Below are 17882 nucleotides of genomic sequence, written 5' to 3'. Positions count from 1 at the left end.
AAAAAGCTAAACTTTTTGTTGAAAGCAATAGCTTCTGCAAAATCAATGAAAGCCAAAGGGCTTTGGACAAATAAGCAAATCTACCCAGATTTGTAAATTTAATAACAAATTGCCTTGGAAATAAAAGAGTTCATCACCATACCTTAATAGAACAATAAACACCACAATCATCCCTTCCACATGACCAACTTATAGTGTAAAATAAAACATAAAACTAAGATGCATCACACAGTTTGCCTGGCTATCCATGATCCAGGAGGTCCCAGAATGCTGCGTGTGCACTATGCTTCTCTGATTTTAGTGGGGGAGTGCGGGACATTAGTCGTCCGAGTCTGTGTCATGGCGTCTCCTGTGGCTTTGTGTGGAACCAGCGGGGGCCTTCTTGTGGAAGGCAGAGTTGCTGCGAGCAGGAGACCCCCCGTCAGAAGAGTCTGTGTCGTGCCTCTGCCACCGATGATGGGGGCGGGAAGGCTGTCGCTCGGCCTTTGCTCCCTCCCTTGAATGGCTGTCATGGGGTCTGGCTCCACTCTGACTATGGTATGATGGATTATGATGATGGTGGTCCTTTCTGTGTCTGAAAAGTAAAAGGAAACAATCAATGAGTGGAGTGTGGTGGGCCATCCGATAACGTAGCTGGGGCACAAGTGACTGCCTGGTGCTTTATGGGGACATTCACAAAAAAATGGTTTGTTTTGAAACCTTTTACCAATGACTGCATATGCACCTGTCACGCTGCATGTAAAGCATATTCTCTTCTTAATCTAACAAATTACTTTCTATATCTCTCATAGGCATCCTGAACCCTAAATATTGAGAAATACCAAAACTGAAAAAAAGAAATTCTTCATGATGCAAAATGTATAACAGTGTCCTAGTGCCCTCTAGTGGCGGTGTTTTATTTTGCATCACTTGTGTTCTACAGAAAATGTAAAGACAGAACTAACAAATTGCACATAAGAGTAGAACTAAATAAAAAGCCATTGATGTCATTGCAAATGTACATTGAAATTAGAACACTGCCACTGCTAACTGTAAAAAACAACACACACAAAAACAGGCAATAAAATCAGACAGCAAAAATATTCGGGTTGCACTTGATTTTAACCTGGGGAGAGTCCAGCTTGTGACCTAAATAGAAGCAGGATTTTTGTTTTGTTTTCAATGGATATCCTCAAAATGTCTTCCTATTTGTAGCACTATGCTCAGCTGGGCATTACTTTTCAGATTAGCTGCCTATGACAGAATATTCATCCTCAAAAATGATCAAATATCTGCTAATAAAAACCATTTACTTTCAATACCTCTTTGAAGCTCTTATCCATCTGAAAGCAGCATTCATCCATCTGCTCCAGTTTTCTGTCACAACATCAATAAACTCGAAAACCTCTATGTTAGTGAAAGCCACAGGAGTTCGTGCCATCCCACTGCCTTAGATGTTTTTCAGAGAATGAGCTGTTCCAAGCTTTTCTGAAGTTTCACCAAACCCTTTTTAAAGTCTCTGTCATCAAATACATTTTTATCCGTTTCATGATGTTAAAAAGTGGCCTTCTATTTAGCAAAAGAAAAAACATTAGAAGATCTAACCATTTTTATTCTTGGGGATTATGAAATGTTGTGCTCTTTATATTTACATTAGAGTTGTCATTCCTAATAGCAAAGGCTTAACCTCTCTTTTACATGAGGAAATGTTTAACGGACGTTCAGAGCAGCAAGTGTCAAGTTGAAATGCCACAATTAGTCACAAATCAAGATCTTTTACCTGCTAAACTTGTGCAGTAATAATAAAAATACAACACCGGGGCCCAGTTGTTTTTATAAAAAGTAAAAGCTTTAATTAATAAACACTTCCACATATTTAAATGTCAAAAAACAATATAAATTTATATTTTAGCATTTATTATATATCAAGAAAATTTGCCATGGTGATATTGTTAAATATAGTGCCCTCAATATCAGTCCAAGCATGTCCAAGAGTGAAAGCAGGGAACCTCACATTTAGTAGCCTACCAAATGACGTATTCAAGCAGGCTTATATGATTATGATACTGAACATATTTAAATTGGGGTGATGGCTACGATTTGATATACTAATTATTCGATTATATCAAAAAAATTTTTTATCTAAAACAGAACGTGGCACTGCATGATCCGAAGTCTTAAGGAAAATCTCAGACAAACCTTTTCCTGTTATCATCCGAGGATGAAGACTCGGCGGACGATGAGTCTCGTCTTTTCCTTTTCTTCTTTTTTTCCTTCTTCTTTTTCTCCTTTTTGTTCTTTTTTTCTTTTTTCTTTTTGCTCTCATGCCTATTGAAATTAAACAGAAGTCAACGTTCATAATCATACTAAACAAGTCTTGTTAAAACCAGGCTCACATTTTGTGATGTCTGTTTAATGCTGAGTGTTTTGTAGATATAAAGGATTCGTAAAATTCCGCACGTTTACCTTTCTTCTGTCTCGTCTTGTTTTCCAGCACTCTCAGATGTTTTCGTTGCAGATGTTTCTTGACGACCTTCAGTTTTGTGGTGCTGCACAACAAGCATGGTTAAATTTTTTGCACTAAGGTGTAGATTATAGTAGAAAATTAATAACCAATAACTGGTGCCACCACTACTACAAGGATTTCTCATGAGCTAATCTGCATTTGACAACTGAAAAGAAAACTGAACTCACTGTAAAAATCGGCAGACCCATTTTAGCCGCTTCTTTCTCTTTTTGGGACAGTAGCATCTTCCGTGACCCCGCACTTTAAAACACAAACAGTTGAGAAAAACAAGCACTTTACATCAGACAAGGCAATTTTATTTGCATAGCACTATTTAAAACACAGGGTAATTCAGAGTGCTTTACATGAAAATAAAGGACCAGGGTTGAACAAACATTAAAAACAAATACACGACAAGAAAATGGTAACAATTTAAGCTTTAGGAAAAAGGTAAATCAGTGCAAATAAATGAATAGAAAACAATAATCAAAGTGAACTGATAAAATATTTGACGTTTACTGGAAAACCTGAAAGGTCTAGATGGTTTAGACAAGCAACCCTGAAAAGTATTAAAGCACAAGACTATTCAGGACATTTTAAAAATCGCTTTACACACAAGGACCGCACAAGCACAAGACTGCTAAAGACACCATTACAGATATCAACCTAGAGAGAATAAAAGCAGGAAACATTTCATTATGGCAAAGTTTTCGAAATGGTAGTAGAATGATTTAGTAACAGACTATACGAATGATACATTTTGGGTCTGAGATCATATGTTCACCTAGGTTTCCTACAAGCATTGTGGTTTTAGCCTCAATGAGTCTAGTTGAGTGCTGATCTCTAATCTTGTGTTTTTGGAACTAAAAATAACATCTGTCTTTTCTGAAATAAATAGGAGGAAGTTGTCACCCATTGACTCATTGACATTGTGAACACTTTGTCTTAGAGAATGTGGTCATGTAGCGACCAAAAAATATAAAGTTGTTTGTCATCAACATGGATATTCTAGGAGAGATGCTGAATAAATGTGACCCAAGAATGGAGCCTTGAGGAACCCCAAGAGATCATTGTTCACTCAGATTTCTCATTGTCAAATGACACAAAGTTGCCTCATTAAGCCAAGTAAGAGCCACGTAAGATCACAACCAATTTAGCAAAGTTCCATACAATTATGTGATGGACTGGCGACCTGTCCAGGGTGTACCCTGCCTCTCACCCATAGACTGCTGGAGATAGGCACCGGCTCCCCCGCGACCCACTGGAATAAGCGGTAGAAAATGACTGACTCCATACAATTATACCCACCTTTCCAGTCAATCAATTAATAAGTTATGATAAACTGTGTCAGACACAACACTAAGATGCTCAAAACAGAGAAAGTTTTGTATGCATCACTGCTGAGATGTACTGTCTTTCATTTAAAACTTTAACCAATGCAATCTCAGTTCTGTGGTGTGGTTGAAAACCTGACTGGACAGCTTTGAGGTGATTGTTTTTTTTAACCAAAAATAAAGATTATTTTTTGATAAACTGCTAGATCAATGATGTTTTTCAAAAATGACAGGTGAGCTATGAGCCAATAAATTCTTATGACCAAGGCATGCAGATTAGGCTTCTTTAAAAGAGGGCTTGTCGCTGATGTGCTCATCTCAATAGTAAAAAGCATTCATTTTCAAGTCATGCAGGTTACATTGTAATAACGCCCAACATGATTACCATACAAGGACTTCCATCCCAACTCAAAAGGGAACCCTTACAGTGCTAAGATGCTGGGAACCAGTGTTTACGAACCACTTGGCAGAATTTGTTTCAACATGTGAGAAAATGTCTAAACATTCATACAAAATATTTGCAATTTTGAAGGATTTTAAGATCTTCAGGCGCAACTTTTATCTTCTAAAACTCATTTATATTCTGTATATAGTTTTATATGATATGGATAATCACCTGGAACTTCCCAGGCCTGATATACGATCCACGCTCCTCTCTTCACCATCAGCCTCTTCCCTTCTACAAACCTCCACAAGATCCTGTCAAAATGTAATGAAATTGAAACCATTTGACTTTGTTGGCAGTGGAAGATTTTCAGATTTTGTTTTTGTTCACTAGCTAATCCACATACCTCTTTGGTAAGTCCAGTTGGTTGTCTCTTTATAATCTTGTGCCCTCTAAATTGAGAATGAAAATGGTAAATTAAGCGTTTTGATGCTTCAAACTTGTTGCATTAAATAAATGTGGCATATGTGAAGTCATACATACAGGGCCGCCATAAGTGCCTCCTCTTCTGCTGCCTTCACAGCAGCAACTTCGTCCTCTTTGGACAAAGGTTTGCCAGTTTTTTTGTCTTTTGCGTACCACGTTAGATCTTTCCCTTTCTGCCATCGGCCAACTGGTGCCATCAAGGAGTTTCCTTAAAAAAAATAAAAAACAACAGAGCAAGATGGTTGGAGAGAATTTAAATGTTGATGTCATAAACTGATTCGGAAGCACATCTTTTTTTCCAACTGATAACACTTTGATTTCCAAAACATATCCAATACATTCTAAAGTGTAATTAGACTGTATATAATTTCACTTTCTCTTATTTTAAACTGTTTTCTCAGAATTTGACTTTTGAGTAAGCTGAGGCAGAAATTGGCAATATGTGCGTGGGCCAGATAGAAGATATAACAAAACCACAAAAGGTTTCTGTCATATTGTTTCTACAGGTCTCTTTCTCTGGCATCTCATTGGAGATGCGAGGGAAAGTGCTGGAGTAGGTTTTCTCTTGCCTTATGGAGAATACATTAACACAGGGATGTTTCATCGTATCAAATCACATTTTGCTATAAAAAAAAAAGTAGACCAAAGTTATGGCCCAAACTCTCTGCAACAGCGCCAATTAAATTTCGATCAGCTTTAGTTTTCCCTTCAAATAATTAAAGTAGAAGGATGTTAATGATGTTTGAGAGGAAAATGGAGTAACACCCACTAACTTCTGTCAAGCCAACCTTATTCATAGAGTATATTTCATATGGCAATCCTAAGTGCTTTAAAAGAAAAAAAAAAAAATTATTGATCAACCAAAACAAATTCAATTATAAAAAAACAATAGAAATTAGTTTTTTTTTTGGCAAAGAGCTCAAGCAAAAATGTCCATAATGACTGAAAGAACCACAAGCTGATTTTGGGTTGATTCCAGGTTTGATGAGAAGACCTTTACATGAACACCTCACAGATCTGTTTGGACTTTATTCAGTGAACACTTCAAACATGGAAAAGAACCAGAACATTTAAAGAGATTATGAGATGAGGTCATATGCTCAAACCTTTTGGTTTGGTCTGGTAAATAGCCTAGCCTAGCTAGCAGCATCTTTTATCAATTTAAATGAATTGACGTCTTGCATGAGTGAGGAAAACGTGTTGCTGTAATGTAATCTACTAGAAACAAATGAATGAATTTATCTAATCCGGGTTGAGGTAGGAAGGATCTAACTTTGGATATTTTGTTTCTAAATGGACAACATGCCACCAGTAATATTTACAGGTGCATCTCAACGAATAAAAGTACCATCAAAACGTGAATTTATTTCAGTAATTCAATTCAAAAAGTGAATTGTCTTTATGTAAAAAAAAAAAACTTACCCTCTTTGTGGAGGGTGTCAATGACTGCTGAACAACCGTGAGGTCAGCAGCCCATGATTTTGTAGGCCATAACTTAATATTTCTGGAACAATTTTCATTTTAATGATCTCATGTAGCTAGCTGTAAGTGATCATCATCAAAACGAACAGAAATAAACTTGTAATCTGCATGTAATCAACATATAAGTTTCACATTTTGAGATTAATTGCTGAAATCAATCAACTTTTGATTATGTTCAAATTTACTGAGATTCACTTATGCGTTTCTGAAAATTAGGATCAAAACCAAACGGCTTTTTTTGACATGTTGAAAGGTTTAACCAGCACAGACTCGTAAATGATTATCTTTATCACCCGTTTCCAGAAGAGATACCCCCCAACATATAATCTGGCAAACAAGTTGTGCAAGGTTACTTTGGCTCTCCTTTTATGTCACATCTGTGCTGCTACGTAGCTCCTCTCTTTGGCATGCTGCTGACTAGCTGGGCAGTGGTCAGGGCACAGATTGGGGAGAGCCTATTTCTGCCGAGATAGGAGGCAATGTGAAAGTGGGGACCAGCTGTGTTCGTGGAATTAATCACGTCTGTAATAGCAAGTAAATAAAGTCGTCCAGACTCGGTGTAATGAGGGACTGCACATCAAAAGGTATGAGACTGCTGCATGTGGGGCTAACGTGTTTTTATAGCCTGCGACTGTCAGCTATCTCCCCTCGTCGCTAGCTTGCTCGCCCCGTCTGGCTAGCGCTGATAAAAGCTTGACTTGTAGGCTTCTGAACTTACCCAGATAATTCTCTCTGTGTTTATCGACTTTCACGTCGTCCCAGTTGAATTGGTCCTGACCTCCGCGTAAGCCTCCAGATCTTGACGAACCAAACATTTTTGCAGAAAAAGTCGGGGGAGGTGAGAGGGAAAAACACGCCGCTAGCGCATGCAGCTAAAGCTAGTAGCCCGAACCGTGTGATTGGCCAGGCCTTCTAGACTCATTCATCCGCGGAAGTTGAACGGTGAGTTAACTTCCCAGTATCGACAGGAGCAACCTGTTAACTTGGTGGTGTCTAATATGGGAGGTTTACGCCAGTCCAGGCGCCTGCTTATGTAGCAGCACTCACTTACAACTAGCTTATTTCACGTAGCTATGGTAACAACGCGTCCCAAACGTGTGGTTATACAGCCACTACGAAAGACTTGCTATAAGTCAGTTATTTACATACACAAATTAAACGTGTAGGTGTTGTAGAGAATTTTTTTAATTGTTCGTGGCTAAAGTTGAAAAACAAAACAAGGAACAACCCAGTTTCCGCGTTTTTCCGCGCGTGTTTTTGACGCTGAACGGTGATGTTTTGGTCCGCAGTGATGACGCAGACAGAACAGTTTTCTCTAATGGCTCTCACAACGAAAGCTCGGGTCAGTGGAGGGAGAAAATCCCCCGGAGACGGTCTCAGAGGCTTGGAATAATATAACCCCCGATGTTCCTGAGACATTTTACAAGGCTATTTTCAGGTAGGAAGGAGGATGTTTGTGTTGTACCGCTTCATTTGATCCCGGATGTCTTTATGATCTGGGAGTGCCATTCATTCCTGGAGTCGACTGTTTAACACTGTACCAGGAAAAGATGGAGTTGGAATGTAGGGAGTTTTCATCGCGGTGTAAAAGGTGGAATGCAAGATGGTTAGGTTTTTTATTGGTAGTTTTTTCCTTCAATGATTGAATTATTTATTTTGTATTTGCAGCTGAAGCAGATAATGAAGAAAGTCTTGTCATCACTGCCAGTACAAACTGAATTTTTTTTAAAGTTTTTCCTTCCACTAATTGCATCCATGTGAAGGCAGCAAGGTGGATCTGCAGCTTATAGCAGTGTCAGACCTTTTATTAACTTTACCATTTTCATTTCACTCAGTCTTTCTAAAAGCAGGTAAGATTAAGATGTGATGATTATTAAGGTGACCAATATACTTAAGAGTACGATCACAAAATCACAGTAAAAATCACAAAACATAAAAAAAAAAAACATAAAAGCAGATGCCAGGAAAATAAGAATCATAGCTAAAATGCCATCGTGCTACTTGGTATTTAAAGCCTGCCTGCCTGGAAAAAACAGGTCTTAAGCTTAGATCTAAAGATGCCTGGTCTAGTGGTGGAGCAAAGATCTAAAGGAACCTGGAGGTGCTTAATTATTGTTGCTTAATTTTCTTTTGTTGATTATGGTTGATAATTAATAACGAGTAAGATTAATCAATCAGAAATAATTACAGTCAGAACTTTAAAAATGTAAACTGAATTTGATAGAATTCCAATTTTCAAAACAAAAAACCAAAAAAACAGTCGCTTCTTCGTAAAATGCCATGTGGTGTGAACAGATTTTAACTGCACTGAAAAACATTGAGTTTAAAGTAAACTGTTGTATAAACTGTTACATGAAAAAGCTTTAAAAATGAAGTTATTAAGGAAATATGTCCAAGGTAAACGTGCATTGCATTTGCACTGTAAAACGGACACCTTTCGTTCTAATGTGCTTTGAAATCTTCCACAGCATTCAATTTTCAATTGCCAAAATATTTTAAAATTAGATGCTATGCTGTGCATTGTGGACATTGTTTTTAAATTGTCAGAAATAAAACATTTTATAAAAGCCAAGTTGCCTAAAATCATGCAGCAACTTAACACTGTGACGTGTCTTTCTTATGTACCTTTCTTTAGGATAAATCTGATTTCTGTTTTCATTTAGAACAGAAAATGAACACTATTACTGCTGCCAAATCAATTCAAAATAATAATTACTGTTATAACAATGTGTTTTTATGTTTATTAGTTATTTAGTAGTTTTTATAGACAAGAGTTCAGCAGTTAAACACTAAAATTAGTAGTAGCTTTCATAGCATTTATGCATAATATTATAAATTTTTTCTGTTCTCCTCTGTGTAGACTAAAATGTAGGATTAGTTGGTTAATTAGTCAGCTGAATGGAAGCTCCCTTAATATTTTCCAAGCAACCAAGGTTATCTCTTTTGTGCTCAAGGGAAATCTGTAATAGCCTTCTTTGAGCAAGCTGACTGGCAGTGCACAGCAAATGGTGGGGTATTAGGGCTGTTTTACTCTAGGCTTCATACAGTCGGAGAAAACCCAGACCACTCCGGCACCATTTCTGTCATCTCATTAAAGGATCTTTAAACCATAGGAATTGTGTGACAGAATATATTTGTAATTTTAACACTGTGATTATTTAAAACTGGTATACCGCTGATCTTCATAAGCCTCTTTGTCATTTGTTTTAAAATCCCATGTGATTAACAGTTTGCGTTGTCGTCTTTTCTAGTTTCTGTAAGTCCGTTTGTTTTAAATTATCATAACACTTTATGACTTGTAACTCTGAGTCAAAGTGCATTTTTCAGTGCAGTAGTGAGACTTTTGTATCTGAGTTGTTATTGTGCACAGATTGCAGACACTCATGACTCTGCATGAGGGGTTAACCGTTTGGCTGCAAAATCATCTTTGTTTAGGGCTCATTTGAACTATTCACAGTGCTGCTGTGCTGTTTTGAGCCTTCTTTGTCTCCATTGTAATAATTTCTGTATTTCAATTGTGATTCCTAAAAGTATTATTTTTCTTATTCAAAGGAAGTCATTTAGCCGATAGTTAAAAGATAACCATTATCCTGGTGAAATCATGTGCCAAACAGTCTAAAGTAGGGCCGAAACAATTAATCGGATTAATCATGATTAATCAATTATTGAAATAATTGTCAACTAATTTAGTATTTGAATAATCGTTAACTGGAGTATACAGATTCTATTTGCTTAAAGAACAACCCACTCAGAGCAGTAATTAGGCAGAAATTGTACAAAAAATATTTATATTTTGCATTTAATATGAAAAACCTTGGTCTGTAAATAGGTTTTATCCAGAACTCCTCAAGTGGCATAGTTTTAGCTTCTTCTGTAAAACAAACAAAAACAAAAACTCCTATTGAGCAGCTTTTGCCATCTGATTATTAATCGATTTATTGGGAAAAAAATAGTCGACATATTAATCGATTAGCAAAATAATCGTTAGCTGCAGCCCTGGTCTAAAGCCTAAATTTGTGTGTTTTTGTTTTTTTTGTTAAAAAGATGTAAATAATTAATAAAAAAATTACCATTAAATAAAAATCTTTTACATTTTAGCTTCGACTTGACCTCGGGCACCTTATGCAACTCAAGTGATTTAACTTTACTGCAGCCAAATGCCAGTCACATGAGGGTTAGTGCACGGGTTTCAAGTCAGTTATGGAGCTGTTCAATAAGTCTCCGCCCATGCTGGCTGTAGTCCCATGTGACTCTCATTTCTCTTCATGCGTCTCCTAATTAAGGAGGAAAGGTGGACTATCTTTGCATTAATGTCTCACTGCGTGCGTCTGTCTCACTGCGACATAAAAATAATGACATGGCAAGCTTAGATCAGAATTTTTTGCTTCTTTTTTTTTTTTTATAAACCATAAAGCATTTATCCTTTGTTAAAGCCTGTTGGTGTTGACCTTTGCTAGTAAATGTAGATTTGTTCCCCAGATCAATAGGATTACTCTAGGCAGATACCTCTGAAGCATTTATTTCTATTAGTTTTGATGATGATAGATCACAGTGCATATACTGCCTGGATGAAAATCAGCATCTCCATAAAGCTTCTCACCAACGGGAGCATAAAGCGCTCTAATATTTGCTAGTAGATGCTGCTCTGGCTTTGGACTTGATAAAACGTTGCACCAACACCAGCAGACGACAAAGCTCCCCAAATCAATGCTGCCTGTGGAAACTTCACACTTGACCTGGAGCAACTTGGATTCTGTCTCTCCGCTCTTCTTCCTGTCTCTGGCACCTTTTTATTTCTAAATTAAATGCAAAATTTACTTTTTCTTCGTTCTTTTTATGATTTTTAGTCCATGTAAGACTCCTCTGATGTTTTCTCTGGAACGTTGCATTGCATACTTGTTTGTATAAATGTATGTATATATGTATTCAGCAGGCACTACCTGTATTTCACCATGTAGTGTTTCCACAGACTTCTTTAGGTCTAGGTATGAGTCCTGTGAGGTTAGGGTTAGTGGATAGAAGACTGCTGAGGAGAATCTGGTTATGTGAGGCGAGCACATAAAACAACAGTGTGAAACAACAGAAATAAATTTGGCATAATTAACTTGAGCATGCAATATAACGACAGGGGAAACACTGTATATACTACCAGCTAAAAGTTTGGACATGCCTTTTGTCATGCAGTTGATTTTTGAAGCAAAAGCACGTAGACCTATGTGGCAAACAAAAAATAACTCAAAACAACTTTTAAAATTTTAGATTCCTCTAAATAACCTGTCTTTTCTGTGATTACTGTTTTGCACACTCTTGGCATTCTCATCAAGTACTCACCTGAACTGGTTTTCCAAAGTGCTGTACATACTTGAAATAAGTGACTCTTTGTGTAATGGGTCATTTGAGTTTCACCTTTTGAATTGAATTACCTGTTGCTACAGAAAAAAAAAACAGGCTGGGTTGAAGTGTTAGCCCCGCCCCCTTGCTTTGTCCCCTCCCTTCAGTTTCAGCTTTCATTCTCAGTTTGTTTCAATCAAACCCTCACTGTTCACTTCAGCTCCTCACCTCCTTGAGCTTTCTGTTTTGTTAAAAGGTAAGGGGACAGACCATTCTTATCTTTGTTTTAGCAGTCTAATGGAAATCATCAGTATTGGATTAGGACACTTTCTCCTTTTGTCTTTAGCTCTTTTCTAATTTCACTTTCAGGACTGAGTTCCCAGTTTTTTACTTGCCTGGTGACGTTGTTGCTCTCAAGGCAGGCAGCTCTCTCATTCCTGTGAGAGTTCATCACTTGTTTTTCTCTTTAGCATGACACGTCTCAGAAACATTTACCCATCCACGATGCAGTTTAGTGTTATTAAAGAAAAACATTTATTCTTTTTATATTTTAGACTTTGTGATGAGTCATTCTTCCTTCCCTGCCTAAATAGTCCTTTAATGAACTCCAGCCCTTTTCTCCTCTTCTATTTCAGCTATGGCTGGACCCAGGCCTGTGGTGTTCAGCGGCCCATCCGGGGCAGGAAAGAGCACCCTGCTGAAGAAACTCATGAAGGAATATGAAAATGTGTTTGGCTTCAGCGTCTCCCGTAAGTGTGCCGGGCTGTAACTTCAATAATAAAAGTTTATCTCTCGTGTTGTAGGAAGTGGTTACATTTGGTGTTCCTAAATATGATCTGTATTCAAATAAAAGTGAACTAAGGTAGTTTTTTTGAGACATGAATTTTTAGGATTTGGTTTTGTTTAATAATGTTAATTCGTTTTTGGAAAGTCAGATATTTTTATGTTTTTTGTTGCTGCTCAGTACTAGAAAAACATTGGACTCAATTATTTTTGAAATCACGATTATTATTTTTTTTAATATTCATGTACAGTATGTGTAAAACACGTTGCACTTGTTGCACAAAACCAGTCTCGAAAACTAAATTATTTTAATAATCCTTTATTGTTAGATAGATTTTTTTTTCTCATTGACTGGGAAATTGAAAATATAAACACAAATTCAGTTTTCATTTTCTTAACAAAAGAAATTCAGCTGATCTTCTGAGTGATCTGTAAGTAATGGGGTTATAAGTGTCTGAACATCAAAATTTACCAGCTTGTACCCTCCTGAACTTTACGTCTCAATAGAGGCAGCACAAGGAGACGCAGGTTTGTTAGATATTGAATCTCATCCTGTAGAGTGCTACAGGACGAGAGACGTTAATGTGTGAGATAGTGTATTCCCGACGGTTGCTCTGGGACTTGTAGGAAAGGGATTTATCAGTAATTATTGAAGGAGAGTTGGGAAGTGATTTGGAGCTTTACTGAAAATATATCTATCCATATTTGTTGTAAAGAAGTTCAGTACAGCATTGCAAAGGCTGCACATATCCCTAAGTGGCAAGCAGTCAGTTGATGTATCACTCTCTCCCCATTGTGTTAAATGCAAAACTGTAATTGGTGCATTAACCCTTTATCTTAGATCCTGTGGTACTGGGCTAAAACATTTCAGGGAAATGCATGGGAAACTAAAGAGTTGTACCTGAACCCAGTGAGTTTGGTCACAGCACATCTGAGCAGACGTATAACTACAGCAGGCAAAAAGCTTTTCAGTATTCTTACTTCCGCTGCCAGGAGGAATGCATGGTTTCAGTGGGTCAATGATATGAGCTTTTCTATCAAGAGGTAGTGTAAACTTGTGTTTGAGTGCTTTATCTAAGATTCCCTACAATTGCTTTTCATAGGAAGGTGAAACAGCCTGGCAGCCATTTCTGATTTATCTCAACTGAGTTCTGTTTGTATTTTTTGACTTTTTTTGTTGTTGTTTTGTTTAGGATGTTTTTTACTCTTCCATTTTGCTCTATGGTCATTATGATTCATGTTAAAAGCAGAAAGCTCAATAAATACATAATATACAAAGAGAAACGTATTCTGTAAGTACTGCCAAACTGGTGCAGCTCTGGAGAATGTAACACTGGTGTCATTACATCTCCCAGATACAACAAGAAACCCTCGTCCAGGAGAAGAGAACGGCAGAGGTACAGCATGTCAAAATAGCATTTCACATACTTTCTGGCTTTCCATAAAGCCATTCCCTCAATGTTCTGTTATCGGTTTATAGATTACCATTATGTTACACGGGAGGCGATGCAGGCGGCCATCAACAACGGCGAGTTCATCGAGAACGCAGAGTTTTCTGGGAACCTGTATGGCACGAGTAAAGCCGCCGTCCACACTGTCCAGGCCAAGAACCTCATCTGCATACTCGACATCGACATGCAGGGCGTGAAGAACATCAAGAAGACGGACCTCGACCCAATTTACATCTCCATCCAGCCGCCATCCATGGAAATCTTGGTGAGCACAGTGGAAACCCATGCAACCAGTTTGGGTCTGTGAGTGTTCATGCTAATAACCAGTCTCCTCTGCATTTGCAGGAGACACGATTAAGAGACAGACAAACTGAGTCGGAGGAGAGCCTTCAGAGGCGTTTCCGTGCAGCCAAGGTGGACATGGAGTTCAGTAAGTGGTTATCAATTATTCCAAAACCAGTAGACTTGATCTCCACAAGCATGCTTGAAATGAAACATTCTGTTATGATATCTCCCATTTAGGTAAAGAACCTGGTGTGTTTGATGTCGTTATTGTCAACGACAATTTGGAGGATGCTTATGGAAGGTTAAAACAAACTCTTCTTGAGGTGAGTTAACTTTGCAGCTCCTGTGTTTTCAAGCACTGAAGGAACTAAAGTTGGTTAAACCATAAAGCTGCCCAGCAGTTATATAGGAGCAGCTGTGAGGACGGAGATATGGAGACTGAAGAGGTCAAAAAGGTGCTGCTGTTTGGAGCCAAAAAAAAAAAAAAAACGATGTCAAAGCACATGTGTTCACAAATGTGGAAAACATCTCTAATAAGCGGTAGTGGTGTTAATTGGTTTCCACTCACCTCAGTCTCCATAAGGGCATGTAGAAACAAGTAGAGGCTAGCTGATAACTGCAGAGCAAGCACAGATAATTATCACTGGGGCAGATGAGAAAGTTGGCTTGTTGTCTAATAAGGGTTTTGTATCTGTAAAATCAGCAGATTCACCAGGAATTAAACATTCAAGTTGAAATGAATGTTTTATCAGATATGGTGCCTTAGAAAAATCTACATTTCCTTTTTAATTTTTCCACATGTTGTCATGTTACAACCACAAACTACAATGTGTTTTACTGGGATGTCATTTTATAGACCAGCACAAGTGGAAGGAAGATGAAAACTGGTTTTCAGATTTTCTGGTGTATCTTTGTATTCATGCCCCCTCGGTCGATACTTTAAGGAACCACCTTTCACTGAGAGCTGCAAGTCCTTATCGGCTTTACACAACTGGAGAATGAAACCTTTGCCCGCTTTTCCTTGTAAAATAGTGCAAGCTCAGTCAGAATGGATGGAGAGCATCTATAAACATTGATCTCTACTTTAACTACTTTTTTTTTTTTATAAGGCCAGGTTTCCTATAGTCTTATAATGTGCAAAAGTTTGGAATTCATTTTTTTTATATTATTGTTTTTCAAGTCTGATTACATATCAAAGAACGAAAATGTAATATGAAAAAACATTTCCAGACTTTCCATTTTATTTAAAAATCACAATTTCAGTTTTTTTTTTTTACATTGTTTCATATTTAAATACTGATCTTTATATTTGGTCTGGCAGATCACAACTTAAGTTTTAGTCCTACTCATCAATCATTTTTGTGTTTTGAGTGACTGACTGGTAAATTTAATTTAAAAAAAAAAGGGGAATTTTACAGCTTTCTTTGGCCTCTAGACCCTTTAATGTCTGGATTTGCAACAGGACCTAAGGTTCTTGAACCAGGTTCTGGATGAAATGGCTATATTTTGGACTTTTTTGAAATGGAGACCATATTGATTTAAAAGAAAATGTGATCTATCGGGTCTGTATTTAATTTAAAATAATCCAGTTCAGACTAACAGGCTTCTTTTTCTCTCTGTAGGAAATTAACAAGGTCAAGAAAACCAAGATGTCTTCGTAGAAGACTACTCAGCCTGGTACCTCATCCATCCACTCCCTATAAAACTCCAGACCTCCTTTCCTGCCATGTACATTCCTTCAGAAGGCAGTCTGTGAAACTCGGACAACAAAAATTAGTGAATCTGCAAACATGTATTTGGGGTTAACTATAGTGAAAATGTATTGTAACGAGCATTTTTAGATATGTTTTTTTTTTTGTTCTTTACGTTTGAAGAAAAGATACTTAAATGATTCTTACTTGAAGTGTGGCATGAACAGCGTGCAGGAGGGTCTCTGTACGACCGGAATGCTTGCGTTTTTGTTCACTCACTAAGCCAGAGTAGTGTGACCCATTCCATCATGTGGACAAACTAGTTTTAGGATGTAGTCAGCCAATATGAGATATTGGTTTCTGCCGCCAAACTGTGCTTGTCTTATCTTTCCATCCATCCGTTGTCTATACCCTGTCATTTGGTGAGAGGTGGGCTGCACCCTGGATAGATCAACAGTCAATCAGGACAAACAAGCATGCACACACACACTCATACCTGAGGGCAACTTGGAGAGACCAATTAACTTAACCGTCCTGTTTTTGGACTGTTGGAGGAAGAGAACCCTCATGCACAGGGAGAACATCCTAACTCCAGCCAGAAAACCCCAGGCTGGGATTTGAACCAAGGACTTTCTTGCTGCAAGGCAACAGTGCCACCAACTGCACCACTGTGCAACCTGTCTTGTCTTTCTTCGTGTGTAAAAATAGATTAATCAGCAGTTGTGGTATGTGGTATAAAATTCATATTCCTCTCCGGCCGTTTACTTTCAGGGGGTCATTCATGTCAGCCATACATTTAAAACTACATTTATTCCAGAGTTGGTGAAGTAATTTATTTTTGTTGTTTGTAGTTGTTTATGGTTTTTTTTTTATTGTATGTGTTGGCAGGATTTGTTTTATTTGGAGTTCTATTTGAATTATGTTTGGCTTGACTTAATACAATCTTTGTTAAAAAACAAATACTATATGACAGTCAGTTATTTTTATTTTTATGTTGTTGAAGAAAAGGGGGAAAAGACAGTTGACTATTTTACAATTGTAATTTTTTTTTAAAACCTTTTTTTTATTGTCGCTTGCTCATATTGTAGCTTTACATGTACAGTGAAATGAAATTCAGTGGACTTTAAAGCATCTGCAAAATTAAATGGACATGTTTAAGATTTATGTATTCCCTAAAAAACAAAACGGCAAATTTTATTTTACATTCATAATTAAAGAAAATATATGATGTATTTGTGAGCTGGCATCAGGAAGTTTCCCAGCAATACTTAAAAAGTAAAACTATTAATGGGACCTCATAAGATCCATTCGTTTGACCAAAAGTTATATATTCCTGATATTATTGTTCATTATTTAAGCTCATTCTTATTTACAGCAATAACATGTTACATGTTAAAACTTCAATAAAATGATACAACTACACAGTGCATTATTTGTGTAGTCACACATGTAACTTGGTACCATATGATCAAAAACCTTCATTAACTTAATTAAAAAACACTAAAACTAATATACATTCATTACACAAGGTAAAGTATTTTAAACATTTATTATTGAAAATCCCAAACTCTGTTGGAAAATTAAAATATTACATTAGACTAACATAAGGATTTTAAATAAGAAATGTGAATCATGGCAGTCATGAGGAAGACAGCTGACTTTACAGTGGTCCATTTAAACCCTCCAAAGGGAGAGTAAGCCACAAAAACACCTTGTAAAGAAACTGACAGTTCAGAGTGCTGTATCTAGTCAAATAAAAAAGTTAAGTGGAAGGAAAACGTACTGTGGAAAAGGAGAAGCAGCCTGCATTGAAATCCAACTGGAGTCGGTGCTTGTTGGATCTGGGGTCTCTCATTTTACTTGGTTCTGCAGTGGTTTAACATAAGGAATGTGACAGCTGCACCCCATGTCCTACATACGTCTTGTGTGGTGACGCTTAAAGTACTGACCACCTTGTGAGTCTCCGTAACTCTTTAATGGCCTTTGATTCACATTCCTCTCAAGGTTGCAGTTATCCATGTTGCTTGTACACCCTTTCTAAACCACATTTTTCTGTCCACGTAAGTTTCTAATAATATGCTTGAATACAGCCAGTTTCTCTAAAAATTACTTCTTTGTCTTATCCTCTTTCTGGAGGTTGTCTGCTTTACAGCTATCAAGTCAGTAGTC

General features: G+C 37.3%; 2 protein-coding genes across 5 annotated transcripts; one reads left to right on the top strand and one right to left on the bottom strand.

The window, feature by feature from the left end:
- Window positions 1-84: 84 nt before the first annotated feature.
- Window positions 85-7022, bottom strand: c6h1orf35 (chromosome 6 C1orf35 homolog). The gene is made up of 8 exons (XM_047369413.1): window positions 6891-7022; window positions 4748-4898; window positions 4611-4656; window positions 4436-4518; window positions 2674-2746; window positions 2446-2528; window positions 2179-2307; window positions 85-574 (listed from the first exon to the last, which is right to left on the bottom strand). Exons 1-8 carry the CDS (start codon window positions 6985-6987, stop codon window positions 319-321), a joined length of 918 nt encoding a protein of 305 aa, XP_047225369.1. The 5' UTR covers window positions 6988-7022; the 3' UTR covers window positions 85-318.
- On the top strand, window positions 4964-17135 carry guk1a (guanylate kinase 1a). 4 transcript variants are annotated; one of them, XM_047369415.1, is made up of 7 exons: window positions 4964-6756; window positions 12139-12252; window positions 13642-13683; window positions 13767-14002; window positions 14083-14167; window positions 14260-14345; window positions 15645-17135. In XM_047369415.1, exons 1-7 carry the CDS (start codon window positions 6735-6737, stop codon window positions 15681-15683), a joined length of 624 nt encoding a protein of 207 aa, XP_047225371.1. In that variant the 5' UTR covers window positions 4964-6734; the 3' UTR covers window positions 15684-17135. The 4 variants fall into 4 exon arrangements, with proteins under 4 accessions (XP_047225371.1, XP_047225373.1, XP_047225370.1 ...); XM_047369417.1 differs by lacking the exon at window positions 4964-6756 and adding an exon at window positions 6977-7114; XM_047369414.1 differs by lacking the exon at window positions 4964-6756 and adding an exon at window positions 7476-7610.
- The last annotated feature ends 747 nt before the right edge of the window (window positions 17136-17882 follow it).

This window comes from Girardinichthys multiradiatus, chromosome 6 (assembly GCF_021462225.1).
Source record: "Girardinichthys multiradiatus isolate DD_20200921_A chromosome 6, DD_fGirMul_XY1, whole genome shotgun sequence".
NCBI classification, from domain to species: Eukaryota; Metazoa; Chordata; class Actinopteri; order Cyprinodontiformes; family Goodeidae; genus Girardinichthys; species Girardinichthys multiradiatus.
This window is presented reverse-complemented; position numbering and strand designations above follow the sequence as displayed.